The sequence below is a fragment of the Seriola aureovittata genome, chromosome 13 (assembly GCF_021018895.1).
Source record: "Seriola aureovittata isolate HTS-2021-v1 ecotype China chromosome 13, ASM2101889v1, whole genome shotgun sequence".
NCBI classification, from domain to species: Eukaryota; Metazoa; Chordata; class Actinopteri; order Carangiformes; family Carangidae; genus Seriola; species Seriola aureovittata.
Window position 1 is genome coordinate 6,077,011 of NC_079376.1, and position 9,709 is coordinate 6,086,719.

A 9,709-nucleotide genomic window follows, 5' to 3' on the forward strand; every position below is an offset into this window, starting at 1 on the left:
CAGAGTGTCAAGCAAAAATTGGCAATATCACCAACCAGTCCTGACCAGCATCTTACTACAGTATGCAGCTCCAGACACTGAACCAGGAGGCAAATAAAAAAATTTTAAAAAAAAGTGATGCAGCAGCAGTTGAAGTTTGGAAGAAAACATGATTAATGGAGATACCTCCTGGGCCACAGAGGCTCTTTTTCAAGTACAATTGCTATACAGCAGCCCTGTTTTCAGTCTGCAAAGGGAGGGGTTAGTCTCTCTCACGTGAGAGGCTGAATTGAAGTCTGGCTGGAATGCCGTGCAGAACTATCCAGCTGATAAACAACAAACTGGCAAATTTCAATCAGCTTTGAATGTACAAGCTGCCGACTCTTGTAAAGAGTAACATCAATAGACTGATGAAATGTCAGATCTCAGACCCAATCTAAAAGAACCACTATGTATACCTGCATCCCTGTTGACTACATTAGAGCGCATCACCTTTCTTTTCATTAGATTCATCGGATCAAGGCCTTGATCAGTATATTTATTAGCTTCATCATGGCTGAGATGTTGATTGTGAAAAAGGAAGTGTAAGTCACCAGTGGGAGGATGTACCGTGAACATGCAATGTTCTGTATGTGGAAAGAATTTTAAAAGTACATCTGAGTGGTTTTACATGTAGCTTGGGATGCTGCCATCAATATATTACTCTTAAAAACAGCTTGATTCAAATTTCTACTCAAATCCTCTGCAAGACATTTCGCTCATTGGCTCAGCAACCTGCCACAACCTACAATTATTTATTCCAGCAAGCCCCATTATTTCCATTTTCTTATTCTTGTTACAGATGCTTGAGAAGTCTGTAGCAAGAACAGCTGAACTCCACTCAAGAACAAGAGCAGAGGTTATGGTGAGGTGCCAGTATTACTCAGTTTGCTTGCTGTGTTTTTCAGCCTTGTTTATTGTTTTTTTATGTGGCATAATACGGATGTAGTGAATGTATAACAGTCTTACAAAAGCTAGTGCTTTACAGCTTTAATGATGACGAATGTGAAAATTATTTCCAGTCTCAGTGTATTTGCCACATTACAAAATACTACCAGCAAGTGCTACTTTGGGCAGATTCATTTGGTTACAATTACATATTACTGCTACTAATGTGTAATTACACTGTTACTAATTTTAGTGTCATTTCACATCAAGAAGAACTAATGTTGATAAGTCATTTTCACATGCATCTGTTGACAGAGAGCAAATGGTACAAGGAGCCACAAAAATTTGAGCAAGGGTAATTTCAGTGACATGACTCTGTGCTTGGTCAAAAAAAAAAAGAAAAAAAAAGACATAACAAGTCTCCACACAATCTTCTCTTCTTCGCAAGTTGAAGCTGAAGAGTTTAGCCACTTCCTGTCATATTGAACGCTTCCCTCCGGTCTGTGAATGTACACATCTTCACTCACGGCTTCAAGTTTCAATTCATTGTGTAGGAATTAAGTATATGATTGCATAGCTGTTCCGTCTTTCCACATAAAATTACATCTTTGACAAAAAGAAGTTTATCTTTAAAGTAAAAAATTAAAAGCAGTTCACTAATTAAGCTCCATCCCAAAAACGTTTCACGAAGTTACTGGTTCTGCTCTGACGTAAAGGCTCATAGAAAATAAATTCAATGGCACGCAGAGTTGAGAGACATTCTTCCACACCCAAATGGCTTGCAGCTGAATTTCTAATGGAAACTGCCAGGGGGCTTGTGCCAACGTCTCAGCGACAGAAATAAAAAACTGAAAAAATTAACTGTCACACGAAGAGTAATAGTGTTTAACAGAAGCAGGTACTAAAAGTTTCCCTCGATGGTCAGTGAGTGAAGTGAGACCAACACTAATAAGGTCTTCACTGATCATTTACCCTCCCAATGATCAGATTACCCTGCTCTGCTCCCTGCAGCCCCTGCAGCCAGAGGGCTTCACCACTCCTAACTCCTCTCTCCTGGCCAAACCTGTTTGGTTCAACGGTCCGCCCACAGCTGTTTACCTCAAGCACAGAAAGGAGTGACTCTTACAAAAGTGGGGGTAAAGAAAAGAGAGTCCTGCTTAAACAGGATGACCCTGTCTGGGTTAAACCTCGTTTCGTCTCAAAAGAAGGATCAAGCAAATGTGAATGGTGTTTAAAGATATTTGTCTGGAAACTTTTTGCTGCAAATGATGTACATGCACAGAAACATGACGCAATTTTTTACTAGATGCTGTACAAGAGAAATTATATATCAGAACAGGATTAGAATTGATACATACTTCTGAGAGCAGTAATAGTAATGTTTAAAAAAGCTTAGTCATTGTAAGTCAAAAATAGCTCCCTGGAAACAAATGTAAAATGTTAACCATCACTACCACTCATCAATCCTGTCCTCTGTAATCCTCTCTCTCACGGCTGATGTGGATTCACTGGGCTGGTGGAGGGTGGAGGGGCTGGCCTGGGAGTGGGGGCTGTATGTCTGTGAAGACTCTCAGTCATCCAGGTCATGGTATTTCTAAGTTTTATAGGAAGGCCACTGGACTTACTTGAGGTTCTAGAAGACGTTCGAAATGAATGAGGGGTGAAACGTCCTCAACAACGACGAATAAGTCCAGTTGCCTTTGTGTAGCACTTAAAAAGAGCGAGGGCTGCCGTCTCAGACAGAAAGTCGATAAGGATCAACCATAATTTAAGATATTTGGCTGATTACGCAATTATAAACAGTCGGTTTTAGTTTAAGTTTGTTCAAAATTATTTGCTATTAGCCTAACAAGTACGTTACGGCTAAATCATACCAGCAGTGGACAGGAGTCTGTGGCAAAGCAGCTCAAATGTATGCTTGCTGAACAGCTGCTTTGATAAGTCACTTCTATTAGCTTTGTGCTCACAAAGGTTTTCTTACACTTTCAGTAACAAGCATAGATGTCTTCAACTCAAGTAAATACAGTATGAAACTTTAACCCGTGTCATGTTCTCCTCCTTGGTGTCTCTGGTCTCAGTGTGAGTCTGGTGGACTCTGATAAGCTCATTTCACTTCCTGATTTTCTTCAACTACCAATGAAAGAATCCATCTTAAAAAAGGGTTCTTCATCATTTAGAACCACGTTTCGGGGGTCATTCCTACAAATGATATTCACTACGATTGCACTATAAATCAGTGAGTATGCATTTACAATTTCTATTCTTAGGAGTCATGACAGCAAGAAAATCATATTCCTCGTCCAGTATTTCTTCCAACTTGCAGCTTAAGCCCCCCTGATCTTCTGCAGCACACACGAATGCACTCTAATCCCCCCTCCTCCTTTATGCCAGCAGAATATGTCAAGGCCTTATATCAAAGCTCAAGACTTCTACAGTCTGATCAGGAGGGAGCAAAAATGTATTTCAGACAGATGATCTGAGAGTTTACTGATTTTAACGCTGGACAAGATCACACCTGAGAAAAACAACACGTTTAAACTTCAGGCAAAAATATACCATTAGTCCCACTATCCTGTCACTCACAGCCTTACACAAGCAGTGACATAATGAATGAAAGAGAAAACAAGGAGAAGTGAATCTCCTCCTTCACTGACTGGTAATCAGATGAGCTCTGTCTGGTTGCCGGTGGCACAAAGTCCTCTTGGTAATCCCACTAATCTGGATCGCACTAACTCTGTCACTAGGTCATCATCAGCACAGACTCCAGAGCAGGGCACAGTCAGAAATGTCATCTTTCCTCTCCTGCCTCATACACTCATGTCACGCTGCTCTGTTTTCGTTTTCCAAATGACACGCTTTTTCAGACGGTAAATTTCACGAGACATATTAAAAAAAATGTGAAACAGCAGTGGGTCTACCAACACATAAATATTTGCAGTCATGTGTATTGGCACGGTGCAATGATATTTTTCAGTCTTTTTAGTGCTTTATATGCATTCCATTCAAAAGCCTGGAAAATAACAGACTTGTTTTCCAGACCTTATTTTTCAGCTCTGACAGAAAAATCTGAAAACAGAATGTTTTCTCTTCACTATGATGAGAAAAACTGAGATAATAAGATGGTCACTCTTACCTGGTTCCAACTTTATGATCTTCACAGCAGCAAGCTCTCCTGTTTGTATGTTTCGAGCCTGAAAGACACAACAGACACAACTGTCAGTGAGAAACTATGGACATTATACTGCTCATGTGACAGAAAATTAATGGTCAACCATTAAGTGGTGTAGCCTGTTTAATGATAATTGATTAGGTGATTAATTCATTTATCGAGGAACAATCAGATATATTTGTTGGTTCGAGCCTCTCAAATGTAAGAATTTGCTGCTCTTCTCTCTTTCAGCGCAGAAACAACTCGGCCATTGACAGAAAAATAACCGGTAAATATTCAGATAATTCGCTTAATGTATTTTCAAGCAAAAAAAATGCCAAACATTCCCTAGTTCCAGCTACTGAAATGCTCGAATACTCAAAAGTTCTGATGCCTTGTTTGTCTTTCTTGATAGTAAAGTGAATACTTTTAGAAATCACTGTGGGCTTTAGGGAATTGTGATGGACCATTTTTCACTCTCTTTAGACATTTTGGAAACCAAGTGATTGATCAATTTAATGAGAAATTGAGAGAGAAAATTATTGTTAGTTGCAGCCTTACTTTCTTTTATATCAATATAAATGGAATATTTTGGGATATGGGACTGTTGGGCAAACAAAAAAAGCAGTGTGCCAATGTAACCCTGGGCTCTCAGAACTTGTCACTGATGTTTTAAACTGTTTTTTCACTATTATTTATTGACTCAACAGGAAATTAAATGAATAAACAGTCAACAAATGAATCGATTTATAATCGTTGCATGCAGCACTAGACCATGACTGCAGTTTTGGCCTACACAGGCATTAAACCAATGACTGTCGTTTGGATGATCCTTTCGCCTTCGTGAGAAGTGAAATGAAAATATTCACTGTAGTGAATGTTTTACATCCATCAGACAAACTCAAAATCATTACATTCTCAAGTAGTGCCTCGATAACCGGTTACCTCTACTGTATTTTCTCACTGGGCCAACAAAAATCAAACCAAAAGCCCTCTTAAACAAGCATCATCCCCAGAGGTCATTAGGGCAACCCATGGGTAGTGTTAGTCAGCAGGGAGAGGCTGGACACTGTCTGTCCACAACTATGACGAGCAGCAAACCTTTAAATATCTCTGCTGTGCATGACTTGTGATTTAGTCAGTCTTACAGTTGGATATTTTTGTTCATTCTCGTCATTTTTTTTCTCGTACATTACCAACTTAACAGTGTGATATCTTATTATAGCAGCAACTACATCTGAATGTATAGAAATACATTTCAAGAAGTATCCATCCATCATATGTGACATTTCTCTTTCAAAGTAGGTTCCACTGACTTCCAAATCCAGGTCAAGACGGGATGCTCCCTAATCTGTGGGAGTGCAGCGATGAGACGAGCAGCTAAATCAACCGTAAACCACAAAAACCCTCCAGCATGGCCACCTTTCAACGCTGGGAATGTGCTGGTGGTGATTCACACATATAAACGGTAACCCACACAAAGCTTAAACTTGTTCTGCAGCTGATACGACACATGTATATAAACAACAACAGCACACAAACGAAAAACAACTTTCCTATTTTGCAAAACAGGACAGTTTTTCTACTGTGTATGTACTGCACCATGGCACATTAGATCAGCTTGCATATTGTTTATGTGACTTTCTGTGTTTAAGTAATGACCAAAGTGTTGCTTTCAACCTGTGTCTAGCTTCCTGAAACAGCAAAAAACCAACCTGAGAACTAAACCCCAAAAGAGGAAGTTTGCTGGCAGTTTACATATGTGATGCAGCAGACAAGACAGCTTGAACAACCTTAAACAGTCTTTGACAAGAGGAAGGAGGAGATGAGTCTGGCATGTAACAGACCTCTGAAGAGACAAAATCTGTCACAAGATCAATCACCATGTCAGGCTCAGGGAAGAACAGGTGTGTCTGATGTTGACATGGACCTATGGTAACTGCAGTGAGTATGGACATATGAGAAACTTTTTACAATAAGGAAGAACATATTTCCTTTTATCCAACTTTTTCACAACTTCAACAAAGTTCTTATAAACTATGAAGGCTTACTGAGGTGTGTAGGATCAGAAACTCTTGACCTAAACATTATTGTTAAATAGAGTACAGGTGTGCACTTCGTAGGATTCTTCAGTTCCTTATTTGACATCCACTTTGAAACAAACAGAGGCAGTGCAAGTATCAACACCGCACTCACTTCCATTATTGACCTTTCCTAAATACTGTTAGTGGCCTTTCATCAATTCAAAAACAAAATTTGCCTATAAGCATTTGTCTGGTAAAACTATTTAATCTTAGAGTAAGATTTTAGCACATAACGTCTAGCAACAATTAAAAAGTACAAATTCGAATTAAAATACAAGCATATAAATGGTAAATAAACTACACTGAGAGCCAAGGATATGACACTATAATGAAGATAAATGAATCATTATCACAGTAATAACAAAAAGGCAAAAATATGTGACTCTCAAATTAATATAATCGGATGTAATAAATCATCCAAAGTGAGGAATGCTGTGCACATTAAAATGCAACTGTGCACAGCAGACCAAAGGAGGACTTTTCCCAATCTGAGGTGTTTCCGCTGTCAGTGCGGCGCAGAACACACCCATAGTGAAACGCATGTTTAGACAGGGGCCTGATCATATTTCAGCCTGCTGCAGCCCTCAGCCTGCGAGCTCTGGGAGAATACCAGGCGCAGCATTCCACCGGTGGCCTGTCTGGGGGTGGGGGCTGGCCAGAGAGGCTTTGTATGGAGAGGGACCATGACAGGCTGCCTGAGCTATCACACTGTGGATCAGATGGGTCATCTGTTTGTCTGTGGCAGATGGATAAACAAGAAAATTCTCCAGCAAAACATACCTCACTACAGCCAACAGACAGTGGGAAAAATCTGGATAAACTACCACATATGACAAGATAGCTTCTGTGTAGACCTCACAAAAACATATATCTTTTATGTCTCTCAATATAGTTTTAATGCAATGCAGGAGCATGATGCCTGCTATCTCTCCAGTACATGCCAATGAAAGGTTTACAATAATTCCAGTAAATTCCCTCCAAAACTGCATCCACTTGACAGTAATTAAGTCATAAAGTAATATTGTCTTTTGATTGTAGCTTGATTTATAATTCCGGTAACAATTTGCTAATTTGGTCTTTCTTCACACACTTTGAAAAGTTTTGAGTTACTATGAGACTGAGTTGTACCTTTCCTTTTCAACAGAAATGTTGAGTCTGCAACAGTCCCGTTTTAGGCAGCTTAGTGCGTTTGTTTGCGGAACTGCAAATGTGTACATATTGTGGTCTGCCAAAAAAACCAAAATAACTACACTCACCTCACCTCATTTTATCTCATGTGTCTAAAATTAATTGTGCTAAACTTGAAGGTCTTTGAAAGACAGCAAATAAATTTAGTGCATGAATGATTAATGCCCTTAATTTACATAGATATACATGTATGTATTTATGGCAGAATTGCCTGCACAATCAAGATCTAAAAATGCTGTACAAAGTTCAATTGCTGTAATTTTACTAAATACTAATGATAGGCCAAAATGCTGCTGTTTCAATAATAGAATGGGCAACATTGTCACTACTGCAAAAAGAAAAACTGATGTGTATAAAATGGACAAGCAGGTACAAGCATCCACTGTTCATTTCACTCAACCTGAACAGCAAAACAAGTTCAGGAAATTGTTTCAGCTAACTGTAATACCACACAACCAGGACAGACAACATCTAGGTATATTGTAATATTACTGAAATCAAAGACAATAGTAGGGATGCAGCCATTAATTTCATTTTTGATTAATCTGCAGACTATATTCTTGATTAATCAACTGAAATTTTAATGCATAAATGTCATAAATGGTTTTGTACTGTTGGTTGGACAAAATAAGACATTTGAAAACATCACCTTGAAATCTGGGAGGATGTGATGGACATTTTTCAGTATTTTCTGACATTTAATAGATTATAAACCTAAATGCTTAATTGAAAAAATAATCAATAGATTAAATCAATTATGAACATAATCATTAGTCGCAGCCCTAACATATTACTCATCTTGTTTCATGTGACAGAAATGTGTGGTGAGCGACAATATGATCCCCATCCTTTGCTCATTGTAGTTCAGCCAATGGGAGTATTTTTGTAACTGAAAAAGTGGCATGAATGCATGCAGAAACTGGCCCTCATTCAACAGCTACTGTCAGATGCGTTGGCCACATGTTATCGATCATGACTCATAAAACAAACAACACTCTGCCTTAAATTATGGCTGTGGGGTTGATAATCCATGTGATGGTAAACCAAGATATCTCCAGCTCTAATGACAGGCTGTGGGAACCAGTAACTCCACTGTACCTTGTACACGTCTCCATATGTGCCACTTCCCACCCTCTGAATGAGCTCAAAGTCATGCTGAGGGTTCCTCCTCTGAATTTCACCGCTTGGTCGGGGAAAGATATCCATGGTAGCCTGAACCAAACGATCCTTTACATTTAGTTGGCTCGATCTATTGTGATGCTGGTTTGACGAAGCGAAGGTCCTGAATAAAAGTTGATCACGGTTACTCAGATGGTCCTTCTCCGTGCCCCATGTCCTGATAGAGAGACATAGGAAAAGTTTAGGGGGAAAGTATTAAGAGAACATAAATGCAAAATGTAACAGAAACATGTTTTTTTTTTCCTTTTTTCATTTATTTATGTTCCCCAACATCAACCCAGCAGACAAACTAAGGTGGACTACGTCGAAAATATGAATATTCTGTCACCATTACCATGACATCTGTCACACAAACAACTCTGGTATTTGTTTTCTCTTAAACGTGCCCTCAAAATAAAGTATTTGAGGCTCGCAATAAAGCATAGAATAATCCAGAAAGCATTCAAATAACATTAGCTTGTGTCTAACGTTAGCATGGGCACTGGTCATTCCAGCAAATAGCCAGATCCAGGTCTGGTCTACTCTGGATGTGGTGAGTTAGGGGCTTAGCATCAGGTCAGCTAATGCTAACTAGCAAACGTTAACTTAGCTTCGCCGCTGGTTCTAACTTCAACTGTGCCTACCTTTTACAATACAAACACGTCGGATGAGCGCTTCTTGCATTTTAAATCTTTTCCAGGCTTTTAACTGTACGATGGCGTCGAATAATCGCACAAAGAAAGAAAAGCGGTCCCCCTTTGTTATCGAGGAAACAGTAGTAAACTTCAGTCGGCTGTGGCTGTTCGCTCCGTCTCCTTCAGTGCAACGGCAGCGCAGACGTTACAGTCGAGTTCAGTCCTCGCAACAATGCCAGCATTAAGTTTAGCCGCTGACATGTCATTTCCCTCTGTTGACAGTTTTAGAGAAGCGTCAGGCACATACGTAAAAGATGAACGGCAAGCTACATAAGTAATGTCAAGTAGCACTCTTAAATGCAGTCCAAAAAAATCACCCGAAAAAAGCAACAGTCTGTAGCTAATCTCTGAGGAGTCGCAGTTACTGGATTCTGATGCTGCATTCAGGAACTCCTTGTAAAATCTAAACTGTCATTAATAATAATAATTTAAAAAAAAAAAAGCAATACAAAATGTCTGGTCCCACAGCCACATGATTTTAACATAAAATAATTAAACAATTACAATATCATTGAGCATATAATTAAAGT

The 9,709-nt window shown here is 39.2% G+C and overlaps 1 protein-coding gene across 4 annotated transcripts in view; it reads right to left on the reverse strand.

Annotated features, from left to right (window-relative positions):
- The window catches only part of map4k5 (mitogen-activated protein kinase kinase kinase kinase 5), a 31,401-nt gene extending 21,840 nt beyond the window's left edge, over positions 1-9,561 (reverse strand). For 3 of the 4 annotated variants that reach the window (XM_056394012.1, XM_056394011.1, XM_056394010.1), the window contains exons 1-3: positions 9,129-9,561; positions 8,425-8,662; positions 4,040-4,097 (exon numbers count right to left, since the gene is read on the reverse strand). In XM_056394012.1, coding sequence (XP_056249987.1) covers positions 4,040-4,097; positions 8,425-8,532 — 166 coding nt within the window. In that variant the 5' untranslated portion in view covers positions 8,533-8,662; positions 9,129-9,561. The remainder of the gene's footprint in view (positions 1-4,039; positions 4,098-8,424; positions 8,663-9,128) is intronic. The other variant, XM_056394013.1, reaches the window with a different exon arrangement.
- Positions 9,562-9,709: the final 148 nt, after the last annotated feature.